Consider the following 22,930-nt stretch of genomic DNA (forward strand, 5'->3'; position numbering starts at 1 on the left):
ATCTAATTTATGCTTCCATGTCTTTTATTCATATTGTGCTATTTCCTAGAAATGCCCTTTTCCCTTTATCATATAGCTACATTTTATCCTTTAAGATTTCAGGAAGCTTCTTCTCTAGAAAGCCTCTCTTGACCAAGATAAGCTATCCCTCTTCTACTCTCTTGATGTAGTGATTTACATTTATCCCTGCACATGTCTATCACCCCCATTAGAATGTGGGATCCATGAGGATAAGCACAGTGACTTCTTACAGCCCAAGTATTATGTGCGATCAGTGCTCAACAAATGATTTTTGAATGAATGAAAGTATGACTATAAAGAGGACTTCAAGGAACTGACTTCAAGTATTTGAAGAGTTTTCATAAGAAAGACTTGTTCTCTTTTCTACATAAGGCAATACTACTAGGATCACTAACTGAAAGTTATTAGGAGGCAGATTTCAGCTTAACATGGGTAAGAATTTCTTCACTGTTAGAGTTGTTCAGTGATATGCAGCTACCTCAGGAAGCAGCAACCTTTCTTCACCAGAAAAATATAAAGCAGAATCTGAACATTTTTCAGGATGCTATAAAAATACTGTTGCACTGAGTTCTCAAGTATTTTTCAAGCTATAATCCTTAGAGCCCTATGGGTTCCAGAAAAGATGCTTCAGGACTGGGGGTGAGGTGAGGGAAAGGAAAAGAATAGAAGATCCAATCAAATAAAGCTCTGAACTCCATCTACAACAAGAACAGCTCTGCTGGTTTGCTTTCTTTTGAAATAGTGAGTTTCCAGCTACAATATGGTTTGAATAAAGAATCTCACAGCTGTTATAAAACATTTGAAAAATGTTTGGCCATTTTGTGTATACGTATATATACCCACACCATATATATATATACACACACCACTTAGTCCCCTCAAAATCTCTTGTAGAATCTTAACTTTCTATTGTTATTTAGATGACTTGTTTCTTCAGCTTTCTCTGAGTTCCACCAAGGCAGGTACTGCATGGTTTTCTTCTGTGTAGTTCTGCAGCACCCTAACACAATATTCCCTCAGTAAACTTCTGAATACATAAAGGAATAAAGAATTGGTTCCAGCTTTTGTCTAAATAGCTACAGTGGAAACAGAATAGATTAAAATTATGTGACTAAGAACACAGAAGGTAATGGTGTAGGAGAATAAAATAGTGAATTAAAACATCAAGGACCTAGGCAAAGAGAACAGAAACGGAGGTTCTGCTGTGTCCTCTGCCAGTCCGGCACAGGCTAGTTAAGTACTCAGAGCAAGCCTATATCACTTTTCTTAATTCAGAGAGATCTGGACCTACTTTGGTCTAGATTTTTGGTACCTATTTCTTTTGAACATTTTTTTTTTTTTCTGCTTAAATATATTGAAACTATGGGTTCTACTTCTCCCCAATGCCTTGGTGCCTACTGTCCCCAGCTCTGTATATAAGGCTGGCTAACATTCCAGGACAAAAAAAGGTTATCCGAACTGATTAGGAGAGAAATGTACAACTCCCAAGTCTCAAGCCATTTGGGATTTATCCAGACAATAGCTTCCAAAGATAATGACAGTTTTACCTCTAGCTTTTCATTATAAAAGTCTCTTGTGGTATAATTTAGTGTAGCACGATTTGTGCTTTCTCCCACAAGTCTCTTGCTATCATTATTTTCTTCATTGACAATACCAGGTTTTTTCCCTTTCGTTTCTAGAAGATACCGGAATTGCTTCTTCCTGTAGAAAGACAGTAAAGAGATTTAGAGTTACTTATGTGATTTGTGAAAAAATGTCCAGTTTTTGTTGACTTTAGAGGGTAGCATATGCTTTTTTGAATATCTGTTTTATGAGTTTGAGTTTTTTTAAGTCAGTTCACTACCCCAATCTCTCTACTAATTAAGCTATACAACTCAAATTCTTTTGTTTCACAAGTACCAATCATCAACAAAAACATGTCTCAAGCATTTCTAAAGTGAAAAAACTCTAAAAAAAAAAAAAAAACTTAAAGAATCACAGAAGACCAACCCTAATTACACAGGTAGTAGACCAAACTTTCAAAGTCTTTATATCCCATAAAACATGTTAGTTACACATCTTATAAATCACACAAACAGTTCATAATTCTATTATGCAGCTCAGTAGTATTGCCCATAGCTAGAAATGGAATGGAGGGACTCCCCTGGTGCCGCAGTGGTTAAGAATCCGCCTGCCAATGCAGGGGACATGGGTTCGATGTCTGGTCTGGGAAGATCCCATATGCTGCGAAGCAACAAAGCCCGTGCACAACTACTGAGCCTGAGCTCTAGAGCCCATGGGCCACAACTACTGAGCCTGTGCACCACAACTACCGAAGCCCATGTGCCTAGAGCCCATGCTCCACAAAAAGAGAAGCCACCACAATGAGAAGCACATGCACTGCAATGAAGAGTAGCCCCCGCTCACCACAACTAGAGAAAGCCCGTGTGCAGCAAAGAAGACCCAATGCAGCCAAAAATGAATAAATAAAATAAATAAATTTATATATATAAAAAAGAAATGGAATGGAATACTGGTTTAAGTTTAGGTAAAAACAAAACACAAAAAATCCGAAAACCTCTAACTGTTATCATATCAGGGTAAGATCTTATTAGGAGGTAAATAATGAAACAGGAAGCTTCGTTTGATTATGAAGAACAGAAACAGTGCTCATAGCATCACTTGCAGACCCATAAGCCTAGGATTCCAGAGGACTGCAACTCAGATCCTTCATGAAGGTCACTTTCTGGTTTCTACCACTTAGCGTGTCTCTCAGGGAAGTGATATAAATACTTTACTATGAACTGTGAACTGAAGATTGGGAGCAGAAAAGGAATATATCTTTTTAAAATGTCTTCCTTTTCCCAATTTAAGAGTATAACACAACTGTTTTAGAAATTATAAGGGGTACGCATTTTGAAAAGTATAAAAAAATAGAGTAAAATCACCCATGAGTCTATAGCGTATAAATCTATGTAAATCATTAACATTGTTCACATTAGACATATTTCTTTGCAGGCTTTTTCTATAAATTTTTGTGAAAAGTTAAGATCATAATTGTAAAGCAATTATACTCCAATAAAGATGTAAAAAAAAATCATACTAAACATCCAGTTTTGTATACTGTTTTTGCTTAATGGTATATAATAAGCATTTTCTATGTTATTAAAATTAATATTTTAATGAATGAATAAAATTCAATTGTGATGTAGATCAATTTACATAATCAGTCCCTTTTACTGGATATTTCAGTAGCATAATTTTCTCACTCTTAAAAAGAAGAAGTAACATATAGGTATTTATCTGCATTTATTTTATTGATTTTTAATTACAAAAGCAATATACAAATTATCCATCACTTTTATTAGTCTTTTCAAATAATCAATTTTTCATTAATTATGTTTTTAATGTCATTATTTCTTTTCTTTAACTTGCTTCAGGATTATTTTGCTATTGTTTTCCTAACTTCTTTAGGTAAATGTTTAGCTCATTCATTTTCAGTCTTTATTCTTTCCTAATGTACACATTTCAGGGCTAAAATATTTCCATTTAGCACCACGGTAACTTGATCTCACAAGTTTTGAAATGTGGTATTTTTTTATTACATTTCAGTTCAAGGTCGTTTCAAAATTACATTATAAAATTGTCTTTAACTTGTAGTTTATTTAGAAATGCATTAATTTCCAAATACATGGGGATTTCCTAGCTAACATTTGTAACTGAGTTAAAGTTTAATTGCATTTTGAATGGAGAGCATAGTCCATGTAAATCCTTTGGAATCTGTTGACATCTGCTTTCTGGATAGTAATGCTTGAAAAGAATTTGTGTTCTGCAGTTGTTCCGGGTAATGTTCTCTAAATGGCTAAGTCAAGTTTGTTAATCATGTTGTTCAAGTATTTTACATCCTTTTTCTATTAATTAATCAGAGGTATATTAAAACTTCCCACTGCAGCTGTGGGCTTGCAGTAATGTCAATTTTTGGTTTATAAGTTTTTAAGGCTAAGCTTATAGGTTGCAGACAAATTAAATTAGCAAATTGATATTTCTGGCGAACTGAACCTGTTATCACTTGAAATGATCCTCTTTATTTCTAGTATTGCTTTTACCCTTAGTTTATTTAGTCCTCAATGGTTACTTTGTTTTTATTTGGTTAGTATTGATGTTGTTTATCTTTTACCACTTTTTTACTTTCAAACCTTATGTAACCTTATGTTTCAGATGTGTCTCTTTTCAACAACATACAGTTGAACTTCCTTTTTTTTTAAATTGAGTCTGACAATCTTTGACTTTTAACCAGAACAATTAGTACATCTGCATTTTATCATTGAGGTAGATTCGGTCATAATTAATGGCTCCCTTGAATCCATGCCCTTTACAATATTATTTCACAGTTAGGTAAGTATACCTCCGAGCCTCTTAAATCTTGCTCTGTGACTGTGACCAATAGAATGTGGGAAATCATGGTGTACCAGTTCTTAGCCTAGGCTTCAAGGGGCCTTGCATGTTTCTGCGCTCTCTTCAAACCCTGCCTTTGCCGTGAAAACAAGCCCAGGAAGATTTCTGGTATATGAAAGACCATGTGGAGCAGAAACAAGTTGTCCTAAGTAAGGTCTTTATAGACCAGCTTACAACTTCTCAGACTCCCCAAAAGTGAGAGAGCTTAGGGAAGTTCTGCAGAGCTGCCTATCCAACCCTCAGGTGACTGCAGATGCATGAGGTCCGGAGCTGAGAGCAGAAGAAGCACCCAGCTAACCTATAGACTCAGTGGGAAAATGTTTCTTGTTTTTAAGTCACTGAGTCTTGGTACAAGTGTAATTGCTGATATACTAGTATTTAGGTTAAATCTAACATTTTATTTTCTTTCTTTTTGACCAAATATTCTATGTTTCTTTTCCTTTTTTTCTTCTCCCCACTTCTCACCCCTGCCCTGACCTTACTAGTTTGGAAGCTATATACTCTTTTATTCTTTGGTTACCAAAGAAATTACAACATGCACTCTTAACTTACTAACATTTAAACTTAATTACTGTATCTTCATCCTAGATAATACAAGGACCTAGAAAACTATAATTCCATCTACCCCTCCCAATATATATACTACTATTGTAGTGTATTTTAATTCTACATTTTAAAATCTCACAATACTATTATTGTTGCTTTATATAGTCAATGTTCATTTAGTTTTATCCCACAAATTTAATATTTTCCTTGCTCTTTAGCTCTTCCTGCACCTCAGAATTTCTATCTGGGATCAGTTTCTTTCTGCCTTAATTATAGGCTTTATCATTTACTGCAGGAATACTGATGGGAAATCTCTTAAGTTTTGTTTTTATTATTTTGTTTTAAAATGTCTTTATTTCACCTTCATTCATTTTTTTAAGGTTTTTATTTTAATTTATTTATTAAAAATTGTTTTTTTTTGGCTGTGTTGGGTCTTTGTTGCCATGCGTGGGCTTTCTCTACTTGCCGTGAGCAGGGGCTACTCTTCGTTGCAGTGCGCTTCTCTTGTTGCGAAGCACGGTCGCTAGGAGCGCAGGCTTCAGTAGTTGTGACACGAGGGCTCGGTAGTTGTGGTTCGTGGGCTCTAGAGAGCAGACTCAGTAGTTGTGGCGCATGGGCTTAGTTGCTCCGCGGCATGTGGGATCTTCCCAGACCAGGGCTTGAACCCGTGTCTCTTGCATTGGCAGACGGATTCTTAACCACTGTGACACCAGGGGAGTCCCTTTCACCTTCATTCTTAAAAGACTTTTTTGCCTGTATGGAATTCTAGCTTGGCAATTAATTTACTTCAGTATATTGAACACATTCATTACCCTGTCTTCTGGCTTCCACTGTTGCTGTTATGAAGTCAACTGTTGATGTGCACTCCTTTGAAGATAACCTCTCTTTTCCTGGTTGTTGAAAAATTTTTACTTTATAGTCAGTGTTCTGTGATGTGACTAGGTGTAGATTTCTTTTAATTTAACAAATTTGGAATGGATGAGTTTATTTAATGTGTAGATTAGTGTATTTTATCAATTCTGAAAAAATTCTTTGCTGTTATCTCTATCCCATGCTCTCTATTGTGTCTTTTTGAAACTCCAAACATATAAATCTTCTAAGTCACTCCATCTTCAAATTTCTTAACCATTTTTCCATATTTCTTTGTTCTGCATTTTGCAAAATCTTCTCTAGTTTATTTCCCAGTTTACCGATTCTCTTTTCAGGTGTGTCTAATTGGTTGTTAAACCTCTTAATTAAGCTTTAATAATTATGCTTATTATATTTTTCATTTATAGAAGTTCCTTTAGTTTCCCTTCAAATCTGATAGATCACTTTTTTTAAATTTCCTGTTTTCTCCAGATATTTTCAACCTTGTTTTTTATACCATGAAATATTGATATATTAGGCATAGTCATTTTGTAATCTATAAGTCATAATGCCAAATCTAAAGTATTTGTGGGTCTGTTTCTATTTTTTTCCTGCTAGTTTTTATACATGGTGCCTTATTTCCTTGTGTGCTTGGCTATTTAAAAAAAATTCTTTTCATTGTGTGTTGGTCATTGTCCTTAAAAATTATCCATGGGGATTATCTGAGATAGGATGAGAGTAACTTCCTCCAGACAGAAGGTGCATTTGTTTTTACCAGGTATCTAGAGATAGTAATGTTTAAATTTTGAAATTATTTTAAACTATGCATGTATTATAAACTCAGGCTGCAAATTTACCTGAAGATTGGCTTTGGTTATAATCTCTTAGAGACAACTCTGCTCCTTTTCTCCTCACACCAATGCAATCAGAACTGAACTAAGTGGGGAAGTAAGCACACAGGATACCCATTTTGTTGGTATAGATTATAGTAGGGTAGCATGGCTCTGGAGCCAAGTTTTGGGGAGGGGAATGGGGAACTTCCTGATCCTCAAAGTAAAAAGTGGTATGATCCTGGAGGTCGAGGTCAGGACAAGCCCCCTGATCACCCAGCTCCCAGACTATAGCAAAGGTAGCCGTTTCCTTGGTGGACTGGTTCTGTGTATCATTCTGAGATCCTTTCCAGGCCCAGTCTAGAGACGGCTTCCCTATTCCTTCCAATGATTCTGTAGATAATTTATTTCTTATATATCAACTGTTTTCTCCTTACTCTAGCCAGAGTGAATTATCTATAACTGAATCATGACTAACACACCATCTTTGACTTTTCTCCTTCTATCTATGCCACATCCTGTCAGTCAGTGTTTTCTGTCAGGTACACGCCTTTGAAGTATTTTTCAAATTATCCTCTTCTCAATTCTGTCTTAGTTCAGACCCTTATAATCTCTCTCCTGGACTACAGACTAGCCTCTTGATTGGTCTCCATTCCTTCCATCTCTGTCCTCTTAAATGGCAGCCTTTCTAGAACATGAATCTAATCACAGATTGTTGTGCTTAATTAATTACAAAGCACAGTACTCAGTTTTGTTTTTCATGGATTTCTGGGCTCTTCAAAATCAGATCACAATCAGTCTTTCTACTTTCATCTCCTATCACAATTCGCAATCATCCTATGCTCCAATTATATTAAACTATTTACAATTCCTTGTGCCTTTGCAGATCTCTTTCCCTCATACCCTGTACCTGAAAAAACTCCTGTGTATTCCTGAAGAACTAGAAAAATGTTACCTCCTTTGTGAAGCCTTCACCAATGTTTTTCCAAAGTGTAGTGTCTCCTATGCTCCTACAGCCCTCTCTTATAGCATCTGAAATGTCTTTAACTTATTAGCTTATAAGCTAGTAAGTTAATTTATTAGCTTATAAGCCACACAAGAGCAAGAACTTTGCCTTATTCATCTTTATACCTCCAACACTTTGGAGAGGGCCAGACACAAAACAAATTTAGGATGTTTGTGGGATGATAAATAGCACAATTAAGAGGTGTGTGGAATATATTTCTTTTTCTAGTGCAACAGTACTTCTATAAAAACTATAGAAATTAAAGGTTACCTGGCATCACCCAGAATTGAAATCAGATGGTACTGGGGTAATTCAGAAGATGCTACATGTGCTAGGATTCCAAAGAGCCTTTCAGCCATTATCATATCATTTTGCGTTACCTGAAGAGATATGAAGGAGAAGGGTCAAAAATGACATTGCCTCTTAGCTTGATATAACTAACATAATTCCATAGAAATTTCCAGATTAAATATTTTCTTTTAGTCCAGAAAAATACATTCTCCTGGTCTGTAAGAGGAGAGTGAGTTCTCATCGATATTTCTCTTTCTTCCTTGCACTTGATTAAAATGAAGATGTATTGATACAAATGTGGCCCATGGTGATGGATGACGGCTGGGAAGTGAGGAGTTAGTTCTGATTTAGAAGTCATGGTTCCTAAGGATAATACTTGAGACACCTTAAATTCTTAATGAATTTTTTAAAAAATCCTATAGCTTCTTTGAGTAGAATGATTTAGGGGGAAAAACCTCAAGTGTCAATGGAATAGATTGACTTTAATAATGTGTCAAAGGTAAGACAAGGTGTTGTTCATACCTTGTTCCTAAAAGGATAATTTTGTCCCTTTCTGAAGGAATGAACATTGGATTAGGAAAGGCACTCCTATTCGTTCTGAAATTTTGTCCGCCTTTCTCCCCACAAGGAATAATCTGTCACAGATATATCTCCCACGAGGGCTCCTTCCTATGTTAACCAAGAAACTACTAAAAGCAGGACTTGTATTAATATCTGGGCATATTTTTTAATATAAAGTTAGGTTGCTTGCATTTTAAATACTATTAGATTCTCAATATAATGCAGTGGTTCCCAATCAGGGGCCATTTTGGCCCCTAGGGAACGTTTGGCAATGTCTGGAGATGATTTTGGTTTATCGCACCTGGTGGAGGGGTGTTACTAGCATCTAGTGGGTGGAAGCCAGGGATGCCGTTAAATGTCCTACAATGCACAGGACAGTTCCCACTGTAAAGAATTATCTGATCCAAAATCTCAACAGAGCATTTGAGGTTGAGAAACCCTGGTATAGTTAAATTTTGCATTTTTAAAAACTTTATTCTTTACACTAGCTATAATACACTACACAGGAATTTCTGGAAACTAAATCCATAATTCACAAGCATCTTATACACATGAATCAGTGCAGAGTGACCCTTTCCCTTCCCTTCCCTAGACTTTCATAGTTAATGAGGCTGCTACTCCCTGAAATCCGTCCTTCAGCTCACAACTAAGTTGTTTGGTCTAATATAGTCACCTAGTGGCCAGTTCTGGGCACTACTCCATCTTTTCCTCTTGATGCTCATAATTCAATTTAAGTCTCCTCAAGCAATATCATTCTCTCTTATACAAAGAGAAGTAGAAATACAGTATAACATTATTATATATTGTCAACGATGAGATAAGCAGTTTTATTTTAGGTCTTTTATTAAAGGGTCAAATATCCCTGGCATTGACATTTTCGGAACTTTAAATCAAAATAAATTACATTGGTTCTTTCTCATTCTTCTCTATTTTATACAATTATATTATACTATTACTTCCTATCTCAAGGTTTTATAATAATTATTACATCTCCAGTAGTGATCCATATTTGGGTAAATACACTATTTAGGGTTAATTGAGATAACGATTTGGCCATTAATGAGGGAGAATTACTCACCCATAGCAAAAATAACTATTCTACTTCCAGTGTAGGCTAGCTTTGGAAACTTTTGGAATTAATTATTAGATCTGACCAGTGACCTGCAGCCTCCCTGGGGAAGTACCAAGAGGGTACATAAAGCTGAAACAAATCTCTTGAGAACTAGCTGGAGAAATTAATAGTCATCTGAAGGTCCCAGGTTTGCCCTACATCTTCAACAGATGGCTGATATTGTGGTCATGGGCCTACCATGGTTGATACAAATTTCACATGGCTTTTGTACAATGACCCAGAGACCTCCAGTCTCCTAATGGTATGCTGTAGTTTTGGAATTTTAGGCTAGAGTTACTTACAGTGTATCAGCTGCAGGGAAATACAGTTGCTATTACCACCGTGCTAGCAAAGTTGATTATAGTTCATCTTACAATAAGGAGGTCTGAATTTTAAGAGATAATCACAATAATACTAACAGCATATTAGAGATTTTTTCCTTTAGAGGATTATTTAAATTCAGTTCTGGAATTCCACAGTAGAGGAAGAAGCATAGTTTCTCTCTTTTCTTCCAAAGTAATATTTAAAGACAACATGATCTTTGGATAGCTGGGGGATTAACCCTGAGACAAGCTTAGCAGAATCAATCTGAAAAATAACTCTTTACTAATAATTTTCCAGTTATTCAGGTTCCAGGCACAATGCAGATATTCCAAAAGCATCTACTACAAACTATTAACAAAGCAGTCCAGACGTTTATGGACTTATGGTTGTTTTACTTCCTTTTTCACTCATCTTTATCTTCTTTTATCTTTCCTCCTTGCTTATTTCTCCTTCTCATCTCTTCTTTTTAAAATCACTCCTTTCCCTATGTACATTCTTTTTTTTCCATGTTATTCTTCCCTTCCCCTACCACAATCCTTATTAATTCACATTTAGTATCACTTCCCCATACCATTCTGCATATCAGACAGTCTGTAAAGCACTCTGAAAAATACAAAGATCACATTACTTACAGAAGTGGGTTTTTTTTATTTTAAACTATTATCCTACCAACACTTTACTTCTCTGAATACTTACAAACTATCAAAAAAGTATTTACTATTCACCATGATCTGATTACTATTTTATTTTCAAAACTGTCTAGTACCTTAGAAGTTTTTAGATAAATAGTTTTAGCTTTTCAACATTTTAAATGTCAAGATTTTTTTTTTAGAAAAACATTATTTCTCAAAAGTTCTATCATGGTTTTATACATAAATGCCTGGCCATTTTTATGACTACTTCCCCTAAAAAGGAATTTTTTTTTTTTTTTTTTTTTTTTTTGCAGTACGCAGGCCTCTCACTGTTGCGGCCTCTCCCATTGCGGGGCACAGGCTCTGGACACGCAGGCCCAGTGGCCATGGCTCACGGGCCCAGCCGCTCCGCGGCATGTGGGATCCTCCCGGACCGGGGCACGAACCCGTGTCCCCTGCATCGGCAGGCGGACTCTCAACCACTGCGCCACCAGGGAAGCCCCTAAAAATGAATATTTTAATTCTACAGTTGATTTCGTGTTTAGCTTACCTCTGTTCCATTTATTTTCTGCATATTAAAATGGCTCAGTCTAAACAGAACATAATATTTCCAGAGTGTAAAATTGACAACTGGATTTCCTTGAGGATCAACTGTCAGCTGGTCAACTCGACGGAGTTCTGCTAGTGCATTAAATTGCTGCAGCATTACAAGATTTGTTTCCTTGAATTTAAGGTGCTACAATAATAAAACAAAAAAAGAGGTGAATATTGAGTTTAACCATCTTAAAACATTAACATTAAAGCTTCACTGATCATTCCCCAAATAAATGTAAACTTTACGCTTAGCTAATATGTTTCCAATTACATTAAACCAACTGAATGTATTAAACTTACATAAACTTTAATCCACCTAATGCAAAATTAGTGATGGAATATATTAATCCATCCAACATTGGATTCAAAGTGATTTCCCTTCTGCAAAGGACATCCCCCTATTTATTAACAACCTAAGAGTCTTAAAAATTATATAAATACACAATAATTCAGACTCTTCCAGGCATTACAATGATTTTATATGCTTTACACTGAGATGAAATCTACAAAGGAAAGATCAGAAGTAAAAATTTCAGAATTTTATAAATGCAGGGCTCACACAGAGCTTCTGAGAAGAACTAGTTAACCATTATTACTTTTATCTTGCTAATTACTATGTAGGCTACTTAAACTGGCTACCAGAAAATAAAATCATTAAAACCGAAATGCTAATATAAGTGTTCTGTCTGAATTTGGATGATCTTTTCTAAACATACTATCTCCACTTCTGTCTTCTTTAGGGAGGATGATATAACAAAAGAAAAAAAAACACTTAATAAAGGGTAGGTGAGGGAAATCACTTGGCTGACAGAGAAAAACACAATGATAATAAAAACTCAGGAAAGAATTCACGGAAATCACAGTTTCTGCAAATTCACGCTAATAAATAGTACAATAATACTATAATTGGAAAGGGCTAATTTCTCAAAGTAATTTTTTTTTTTTTTTTTTTGCAGTACGCGGGCCTCTCACCGCTGTGGCCTCTCCCATTGTGGAGCACAGGCTCCGGACGCGCAGGCTCAGCGGCCATGGCTCACGGGCCCAGCCACTCCTCGGCACATGGGATCCTCCTGGACTGGGGCGTGAACCCGTGTCCCCTGCATCGGCAGGCGGACTCTCAACCACTGCGCCACCAGGGAAGCCCCTCTCAAAGTAATTTTAATGAGCTATTAAAGTTATTTTAAGTGTTGTTAGGGGACTACTGTAAAAATTATACGTAAGTATATATGCCCCATTAATACCAGGTACAATAAATGAATATATAATATACAGTTGGGTGAGGTCTTGTTGAAAGTTTTACAAAGTAGAAATATATAATTTGAATAAAATTACATTAGCCCGTTATACTCCATAAAGAAGCATTTTCTAGAGAGATAATTTCCAATATTTACAGAAGACTGCAAGGCCATTTATGAATACTAATTTAAATCCCAGATTCAGAAAATCAACACAAGAACTTAGTCTCCCTGCCAGATAGAAACTGCAGAAATAAAAGGTAAAACAGGTCTTTGGCCTGAATATAAAAGTCATGACTGAGAAGAATTCAAACATACAACTAAAAGAAAATGTTTACCAAAGAATTAGGAAACTTAATCTTCAATTTGGGAAGCACTTGGACGATTTCATCAAATTCTATGAAAGTGAAGGACACTGTTGTCACCATTCCTGCTGTTTGCACACTCCAATTCCGATCCAGACATTCCAGCGCTCCTGAGCCATACAAGGAAAGTGTGTCTCCATCCACTTCGACAAGGTGTGTGTCTGTGACAGATAGACCTTGTAAAGCACTGGTGAGTCCTGAGTCCAGAGACCTGGAAAACCCAACATATAATTTTAAGTGAAAGTCTTATCATGCAAAGTAAATAACAGATTATAAAGACCTGTTGGAAAGGTATTTGAAATTTTATATTCACTTTTTTTCATTTCAGTAATTAAACCCAGAGCACCAAAGATTAATTTTCAATAGAATATCTACAAGTTTTGTATTCTTCTAGTCATGTACTTTAATTCAAAAAGAGGCACATGTGAACAAGAAAAATACCACTTTTAAACCCAAATTATTTATATCAATGAAAGATAATTGATATTCTATATAGTTTTAAAACAATCCATTTAATATATCATAGATATCTTTGCATGTGAAAACAAATAGGTTTTCCTAATCTATGAAGTATTCTACTGTCTGGCTGAAAAAAAACTGTATTTTACAAAATAATATTTCTATAGTAAGAACCATGTAATATAAAACTACGTTTATAAAACACTTGGGAATTTATATAATAACTGCTAAGAATAATTTCTCTCTCAGAAGTTGGATTAAAGGGTAACTTTGACTTTCTATTTTTGAATATTTCAATGTTGTTTGAAATTTTGCAAGTGTATATATATTACAGTTATAAGCAGTAAAATCAATGAAGATTTCCTCCCCATTTTGAAATAAGAAATGATAAAAAAATCCACTACTGACTCTATGTGTGTGTGTGTGTGTGTATATATATATATATATACACACACACACACACACACACACACATACAGATACAAAATAACTTCACATATCTACTGAATATGATCATTGTTATTATTTTCAGTTAGAGCCACATGTTTTATAAAAGGTTTCCTAAATGATAGCTCTTTGAAGAAGAAAAGAAATAGCTTGATCCAATTCAAATTTTCTACTTTGTGAATAGAGACATAACTATTTGTTTTACCCAATCTCAAAACTCAATCGATGTTTGGTTTTTGTTCTATGGGTTTTCGTTCTGGAATTCTGCTCTCAGACAGTATTTATTTGCCCTTACTAAATATATTCGTGCTTTGCTCTCCTTTGTGCTCCTATGGAATTTTGTACACTCTTCCAATACATCACTTCTCATACTCAAGCATAATTATGTGTTTACAATTTTGACTATATTTTTTCAGCTTTGGGGCTCTGGAATCTATGAGCTTTTCACAATGGGCCTTTCACAATGTAAATGACTGCATTACTAAAGCTCTTCAACAAAAGTTTTATAATGCCGATGCTGGGAGTAAGACTGACAAACCATCACCCTGTTGGTTTATCATGCTTTACTAGACTTACTATGCTTATTTCATAGGCACCAGTTAACATGTAACACATTTGTTGACACAATAAGAAGCTGGGTAATGACATCAGTCAACTCTAAGTGAATATGCAACTGAGAAAATATAAAAGGACTGATTTCTGCCAGACTAGTGCTCAAGACAATGATTATTATATGACAATAATCAAACCTTCAATGAGCAGTGGTGTGTGAATAATCTTAGATGATAATCCTATAAATGTAATGGCTGATAATATAGAACAAAAATAAGATGAGAATTAAGAGTTCCTTTGATTGTGCTTTGTGTGATAACTTTGTGTTGAGCTATGTAAAGCATATAATCATTTCTAGAATAGGATAAAGGATAGGAGTTACATTTCAATGCCACTGAAATAAAGAGGGCTTAATGAAAAGAATATATACCACTATTACAGCACTTAACCACACTGCACTGCAACTACCTGTTTCCTTGTCCGTCTCTCTTACTAAACATTGTGATCCTTGAGGGCTCACACTTTGTCACATTCACTATAGTAGATCCAGCACCTAGCACAGTTCCCTAGCACAGGTTGTGCTCAATAAATATTTCTTCGAAGAATTAATGAGACAATTATGAAGTTTCTTATGAGTATCTATTGACTCTTAAGAAGGGTGCTCCAATCATAAACTGTGGTTTGAGCAAAGGGACAAGTCAGTGACATAGTCACGGGCTAAGGGTTAGTAAGAAGGTTTCTGCAGGTGAGGCAAAGACCAATAATGAAGAAGTAAAGTCAAGGCAAGGAAAAGGTTTGCTAGTTGATGTAGTGATGCCTGATGGTCATGACATGCAACAAAAGAAGTTGAATCACAGCTATGCGCCAAAAACATGAATAAATCCTTTGAGAAGTTGTGTTGTTTTATATCATCTATTTGGAAGTGTCTTGTTTACCTTTTTCCAACATGATTAAAGGTTTAAGAATATAAACTACAAAATGAAATGTCTATTATTAGAAAAGGATTATTTATTTTCTTTAAAGGTTTGTCAAGCAAACTGTTAGGAAAATAAGTGAAATAAACAAACCTAGCCTCAGCAAAACAGTTGTATAGTTATAAAGCAAAGCAGAAGTAATTTCTAACTTTTATAGACCTCACATGGACATTCAGTAACAACAAATGGCAAGTTTGCTGGGCTGTAGATAGGAAACAAAGCACCTATTAAATAGGTCATACAAGACCAAACCCATTTCAGTTATTTTCTGAACGAGGCTTGAGGTTAGCCTCAAACTCTGGCCAATATGGACTAGAGGAACCTGTTCCTCAGGGAAGGTGTGCTCTGATTTCCATAAAAAATAAATTAGGAAGTTTGTTCCCCATGTTTATATGTTGGGGATTGTCTTTCCAGTTTTCCCTGTGTGCTTAATAGATATGTCCACATCTTTTTAGTCAAACATACATACATATTATTTCATTTGCTCCCTCATTCACTTATTCACCAAACATTTGCTAAAAGCCCACAGGGCACTGTCCTAAGAATTCTGTCACAGGCAACCAACTCATCTGAATTGATAAGAACAATCAGTATAGAAACCATGTGCAAGTTTTTAAATATATCAAAACTCTCTTCACTTTTACTGGGCTATGTTCCCAGAAACATAACTGCTCTAATCATACTCTGCAGTTAAATTAATAAACACATGGGTATAATTTCTAAACTGAAATGACCTCAACCTCATTAAACAAATAGGTTAATCTGGAGAGCCTATTATGTGTCAGATATTGTGGTAGGCTTTGGGGATATAAAGATAAATTAATACTTATTTGTCCCTAAAGAGCTCCCAATCTGGATGGAGGGTGGAAAGCAAGATAAATGTATACATTAATCTTAATATAATATTTATGTTTATTGTCATATAATGAATATTTAAGCAATATGCTATGGAAATGCAGAGGAAGAACAATTAATTCTTCTAGTGGGGAGAAGTTAGGTTTCAAAAGGAGGTAGTATTTGGGGCTTCCCTGGTGGCGCAGTGGTTGAGAATCTGCCTGCTAATGCAGGGGACACAGGTTCAAGCCCTGGTGTGGAAAGATCCCACATGCTGCAGAGCAACTAGGCCCGTGAGCCACAACTACTGAGCCTGCGCGTCTGGAGCCTGTGCTCCGCAACAAGAGAGGCCGCGACAATGAGAGGCCCGCACACCGCGATGAAGAGTGGCCCCCGCTTGCCACAACTAGAGAAAGCCCTCGCACAGAAATGAAGACCCAACACAGCCAAAAATAAATAAATAAATAAAGCCAAGCATTTGAAGCCCTTAAAAAAAAAAAAAGGAGGTAGTATTTGAACTGGTCCTTGAAAGATGAACAGTAGAATTTCATCAGAAGTAGAAGGAGGAAGCACACTTTAGGTAAGAAAAATAGAATAAATAAAGGCACAGAAGCCTAATTATATATAACATATTCAGTTAAGAACAATTTCAATATGTATGGAACACTGAAACATAGAAATTAAACACTTAAACATATGGGGGAGTAGAAGCTGAAAAGTCAGATTTTATCCCATAAGGTTGAGGAGCAGAAAAAGATTTTTAAATAAAAAATAACAGAACCATATTCAATGCAAGTTTTTAAGCATCTCCAATGTGCCATGCATGGAGCTAGGTTCTGGTGCTGGGGATAAAAAGATGAATAAGATATGTTCCCTGCCCTCAAGGACTTACTTGAGACAGATAATAAATTGGTGAACTTTGTGGAGGATGCAGCAGGGAGAGACTGAATGGAGAGAGATTAGTAGGAAGACCAGTGCAATAGTGTCAACTAGACCACATAAGGGCATAACAAAAAAGAGGGTATCATGCAGTAGAAAAGGCATTGGCAAGAAAATCAGATAGAGCTTAGTTCAAACCCCAGATCTGTCAGTGATAAATAGATGACTTTTGGAGCAAGTTGTTTAATTTCTTTGCAGTTTCAGTTTCCTTGTATGTAAAATGCTGATCATAATACATATTTTTTCAGAGTTGTTATTAAGACTAGAAATCATATTCTAAACAACACTCCGTGTTTAGTTCAATACATTTTAGTGATAATTATTAATAAAAGAAGAGAACACAGATATACCAGATATTTAAGAGATCATAAAATCGGACTTAGTGATTGTCGAGAAGGAAGGTGAGGGAGGATTCAAGTGTTATTCAAATGTTTTAGACTAGGTGATGGAGTCACCTGGTCTAGGTTTTACCCCTGCCTAGTTTAAATTTATGCTCTAAGAAATGTGGTATTCCTCTATGGAGGATCTATGCTTTAAAATTTGTTTCTCCATGAAGCCCAATACATTTCCATGTATATTTCCCTACTCAAGTGTTATTTATATAACAGTAGGCAGTTTGCCATCAAATAGGAATTCTCTTCAAGATCTTTACTGGTTAATTCCAAGTCCAAATGTTCATTTATCCAACTCAATCTTTATATAAGAATTAATCAGAAAACTATTCCATGCATTCTTGATTAGTAGAGGACACTAAGACAGGGTGATTAACTTAATGCAACACAGTCATGAGTCCCTGGAAGCCAGACTAAATGGAGAATATACTCTTAAATGCCTATATGGATAAAAAAGACAATATTTCAGAGGACTACAGGTTTTTAAAAAAATCTTTATGCATTCTGTAAGAGGCTAGAACAGAAAGACTTAAAATATTTCATAAGTTTCTTTTCCCAGTGAATAAGTGGTGCTGATTCCTATAATAACATATTTTATGAACTTCTATTACAACATTCATAGGTGTGGAAATTCATTTTATGCATTATATTTTATTACAGTAGTGTTGGCTAAAATACCACAGTGTTCATAGACAGGAAATGACCAAAAATAAACCAGCTTCACTGCATGCATCCAATGTAAGCAAAGAAAACATTACACCAAGTACTTTCCCATTTCTGGCAAGGGAAAGAAACCTGTAGTATGTCACTTTACTACAGATATGTCCCAAGTACAGTGAACAGTGAAATCATTAATGGGATATACCAAAGTTTTACAGAATTTCTTCTCTTTATGTGCCTGTAATCTTTTCATGGATACTTATTTCCAGGCGTTTAGTTACACACCCACAAGCCAAAGGTCACAGACATTGTAACACAAGAATTAGCCACTTTTTTGGCATTATGAAATACTAAATACTATAAATGGGATTGTTGAAAATGGAAAATCTCATGAAGTATTAAAAAACAAACTGGAACCCTAAGGAAGAGACTTTGCGGCCCTCTGACTAGCTTTCTACCTTCAGAGAGAGCCAGGCTTATATCATTCCCAAGAGATGAAATTTAATTATATTTTTAAAGACTTACAGAGAATGTAGCTTCTAATATTTAAAATGTTTCACTTTGTGCTTTCAGATAAAAAAGTAGACAGAATGAGCACATGTGTTTGAAACCTCTCCCTCTAAGGCCCTTAAAGTAACTTAAATGTTATACACACACAATAACAAGTAAAAAGGAAAGGGGGAGACAATCTTCAGCAAGAAGTTTCAACAAATTTCTGGAAGCTGGAAGGTGAAGAATTTTGAGTGAGGAAGAAGGACAAAGGAAGCCATAGCTTTGAATATGAACTGGAGACAAGAACAAAGATGACAGCCAAGCTGCCCAGTAGAACTTTGGAAAGGAAAGAACAGAGATATGATGGAAGATGGGAATGAGAAGTGAGGGAGAGGCATTAATTGAAGATCTGCAAAAGTACCCTACTACCTACTCCTCCCACTGCCAATAAAACAGTCAGAGAGGCACTGCAGTTCAGTGGGAAAAGGAAAGAATACTCAATAAATAGCACTGGGGCAACTGGTTATTCCTAAGGGGAAAAACAAATTTGACATCAGCCTCAAATTTAAAAATCAATTCCAAGTGTAATAAAGACTAAAATATGATAGGCAAAATTTTAAACCTTTAGGAAGACAAAATGGGAGAATATTTTTATAATCTCAATGTAGTAAAAGATTTTTTCCCTTAAACACAATCCAAATGGGTAAACCATAAAAAAAGAGATAATACATATTGGTATCTTCAAAATATAAATGACATTTAAAGTCAAAGAAATATATGATATTGCTTAGGGGGGAAGCAGAGAGTGAAAAGAGGGCCCAGGACCAAACTCAGAGGAATTCTACCATCTAGAGGTTGAGAGGATAGAAGTACTTGAGGATCTGAAAAAGACAAATAATCCAAGTAAAAAGCAAAGGCTACTAGTAATATGATGTAAAATAATAAACTGTAAACAATGGTCCAAAAGGAAATAATGAGACTAAATTAGGTCAGGGACATAGAAAGCTTCAACAAGAGTGGATTCCTTTCAAAAGACAAAAAAAGAAATTCAAAGAAATTGGAATGTGGTAAAGGCAGCACAAATTTCTTTGTTAAACAAACAAAAACAACACAACAAAACAGGCCATCAGAAACCCCAGATAAAACGAAATTATGTAAGAAAGGCATGGCTCAAATACGAAGCAATCTGTCCCTGCATTGGCAGGCGGATTCTTAAACACTGCACCACCAGGGAAGCCCTCAAAATTATTTAAAGGCAAAAACATATTTAGCTGCTGCTACATGGGCAAACATAGACAGACCAAAAAGACTGAGAAACAAAAGGCTGGGGAAGAAGATACTTAGGGAAAGAGGGACTTTGAGAAGCTCCTGTGTATTCCAGGGAACCTAGAGGGCAACACTTATGTCCACACTTACGCTTAGAAAAGACCTGAGAGGACCCTAAACAACCACCTCAAACTGTGGAAAGACAAAGAGAGATTCCTGAAAGCAACAAGAGAGAAATGACTAGTCTTGTAAAAGGAATTCTCAATAAGAGTAACAGCCAATTTCTAATCAAAAACCAAGCAAGGCAGAAGGCAGTGGGATGACACACCTGAAGTGTTGAAAGAAAAAAAAAAACCTGTTAACCAAGAATTCTATATCCAGCAAAACTGTACTTCAAAACTCAGGGAGAAATTAAGACATTTCTAGATAAACAAAAACTGTGAGAGTTCATTGCTAGTACACCTGCCCTTTAAGAAATGCTAAAAGTCCTTTAGATTGAAATGAAAGGACCCTAGACAATAACTCAAAGTCACATGAAGAAATAAAGAATACTGGAAAAGGTAATTACACAGATAAATATAGAAGCTGGTGTTACTGTAATTTTGGTTGGTAACTCCTCTTTTTTCCTATAAGATTTAATAGACAAATGCATAAAATAATAACTATAAATCTATGTTAATGTCCACACAATGTATAAGGATGAAATTTGTGATGACAGCAACATAGAGGGGAGTGGAGCTATATAAGAGCAAAGTGTTTGTATATCATTGCAACTAAGTTGGTATTAATGCAAACTAAAATGTTATACATTAAGATGTTAATTGTAATCCTCAGGGTAACAACTAAAAAAAAAACTACAAAATACAGAGTAAAAGGAATGAGAAGGGAATTAAAATGTTACACTAAAAAATCAAACACAAAAGAAGAAAGTAATGGAGGAATTGATGAACAAAGAAGATATACAAGTAGAAAAAAATAGCAAAATGACTGAAGTAAGACCTTTCTCATTAGGACCTGATAGATTAAATTCTCCAACTAAAAGACAGATATGCAGAATGGATTTTAAGAAAATGATTCAACTATATGCTTTCTACAAAATTAAAAGACACAAATAGATTGAAATTGAAAGGAAGGAAAAAGATATTCAAAGCACATGGTAACCAAAAGAGATGTTATATAACAAATTGTCACAGGAGACATGCAAGAGACATAGAAGGACATTTTATATTGATAAAAGGGTCAATTCATCAAGAACACATAAAAATTATAAACATATATGCACTTAACACCCAAAATATATGAAGGAAAAACTGACAGAACTGAAGGGAGAAATAGTTCTACAATAATAGTTGGAGACTTCAATACCTTAATTTCAATAATGGATGGAATATCTAGACAGATCAAAAAGAAATAGAGGACTTGAAGAAGACTATAAAACAACTAGATATAACAGATGTATATAGAAGATTCTACCCAACATTAGAATACGCATTCTTCTTAAGTGCACATGGAACATTCTTCAGGACAGAAGCCACAAAATGAGTCTCAATAAATTTTGAAAGTTTGAACTCACACTATGAAATGAAACTAGAAATCAATAACAGAAGGAAATCTGGAAAATTCACAAGTATGTGGAAATTAAACAACACACTCAACCAATAGGTCAAGGAAGATATAGAGCAAGGGAAATTAGAAAAGTATAGCTGATAGAAATTGTAATGTAAAAAGGTGGGAAGAAAGGTAAAAAGGATAGGTTCATCTTGCCCACTGCAGATTTCAGAGCTACTATCTATAGCAGAGGGAATAAGAAATAGAGGTTTCATTACACGCTACAAAAGTTATCAATAAAATAATTATAGATATATAGTGTTGGGGGGAGAGAGGTGAATGAGCTGAATCCTCACCTACTACAGCAAAAACTATATCTAAATCTTATAAATCAAGAAATAGAATGATATACATTCAGAGATTTGATAGAAATGGAGTCAGCAAGATATACTTTAAAAAAAGAGTAGCCCAACCCTAAAAAACAATGAAGTAATACCATTTGCAGCAACATGGATGGACCTAGAGATTGTCTTACTGAGTGAAGTCAGACAGAGAAGGACAAATATCATATATCGCTTATATGTGGAATCTAAAAAAATGGTACAAATGAACTTATTTGCAAAGCAGAAATATACTCACAGTGAAAACAAACTTATCATTGCCAGGGTGGAAAGGGGAGGGAGGGATAAATTGGGAGATTGGGATTGACATATACACACTACTAAATATAAAACAGGTAACTAATCAGGACCTACTGTATAGCACAGGGAACTCAATACTCTATAATGGCCTATATGGGAAAAGAATCTAAAAACGAGTGGATATATGTATATGCATAACTGATTTAATTTGGTGTACACCTGAAACTAACACAACATTGTAAATCAACTATACTCCAATAAAATTTTTTTAAATAAATAATTAAAAATAAAAAATTTTTAAAAAGAGTAGCCACATAGGTAAAAGGAAAATCAGGTGAATGTGCTATCAAGAAAGCCAATGCAAAGAGCCTATCAACAATGAGTATTAACTACGTCAACAAGTGTGGAGTGTTCAAGCAAAATAAGAACTTAAAGTTCAAAAAGTCAATCTGGATCCTCTAGTTAAGAGCCCCTCATGTAGGCATATTCAAGGTACAATAAGCTCTTTTAGAAATATTTCTACCTTTCTGATATAACAGATTTTACAGGCATCAGATAACCACAAACTAAATTGGAAAAAAATTATCTACAACCACTAGAAGTTATAAGTAACTGATTTTGCATTATAGTCTCTACCAATTGTCTATCTCTAAAGGTTTATTTATCTGACTTCATATATAAATATCATCTGTGTGTCCTTGATTTAACAGTTTTTAGATCATCAAAAAGGGCCAGACCATGAAAACGTAACTGTGTCTCTATGGCACTCTGACCTTACATCAGTAGAAATTTTTTGCCAGAAACTGTGGACCTCTTTCCTAATGATTCATTACGGCTCTCCACATCCTCTGCATTGAACCCACACATCACTTTTCCCATCTCTTCCAAACTCTTCCTTGTGCTCTTGGCTTAAAAAGCCTCTTTGTG

General features: G+C 35.2%; 1 protein-coding gene across 7 annotated transcripts in view; it reads right to left on the reverse strand.

Moving 5' to 3' along the window:
• LRRC49 (leucine rich repeat containing 49) overlaps positions 1-22,930 on the reverse strand; it is a 128,846-nt gene that overhangs the window by 4,794 nt on the left and 101,122 nt on the right. For all 7 annotated transcript variants that reach the window (XM_030875088.3, XM_030875087.3, XM_030875089.3 and 4 more), the window contains 4 exons: positions 12,773-13,010; positions 11,156-11,341; positions 7,957-8,066; positions 1,569-1,722 (listed from right to left, as the gene is read on the reverse strand). In XM_030875088.3, coding sequence (XP_030730948.2) covers positions 1,569-1,722; positions 7,957-8,066; positions 11,156-11,341; positions 12,773-13,010 — 688 coding nt within the window. The remainder of the gene's footprint in view (positions 1-1,568; positions 1,723-7,956; positions 8,067-11,155; positions 11,342-12,772; positions 13,011-22,930) is intronic.

Source organism: Globicephala melas, chromosome 2, assembly GCF_963455315.2.
Source record: "Globicephala melas chromosome 2, mGloMel1.2, whole genome shotgun sequence".
Lineage (NCBI taxonomy): Eukaryota > Metazoa > Chordata > Mammalia > Artiodactyla > Delphinidae > Globicephala > Globicephala melas.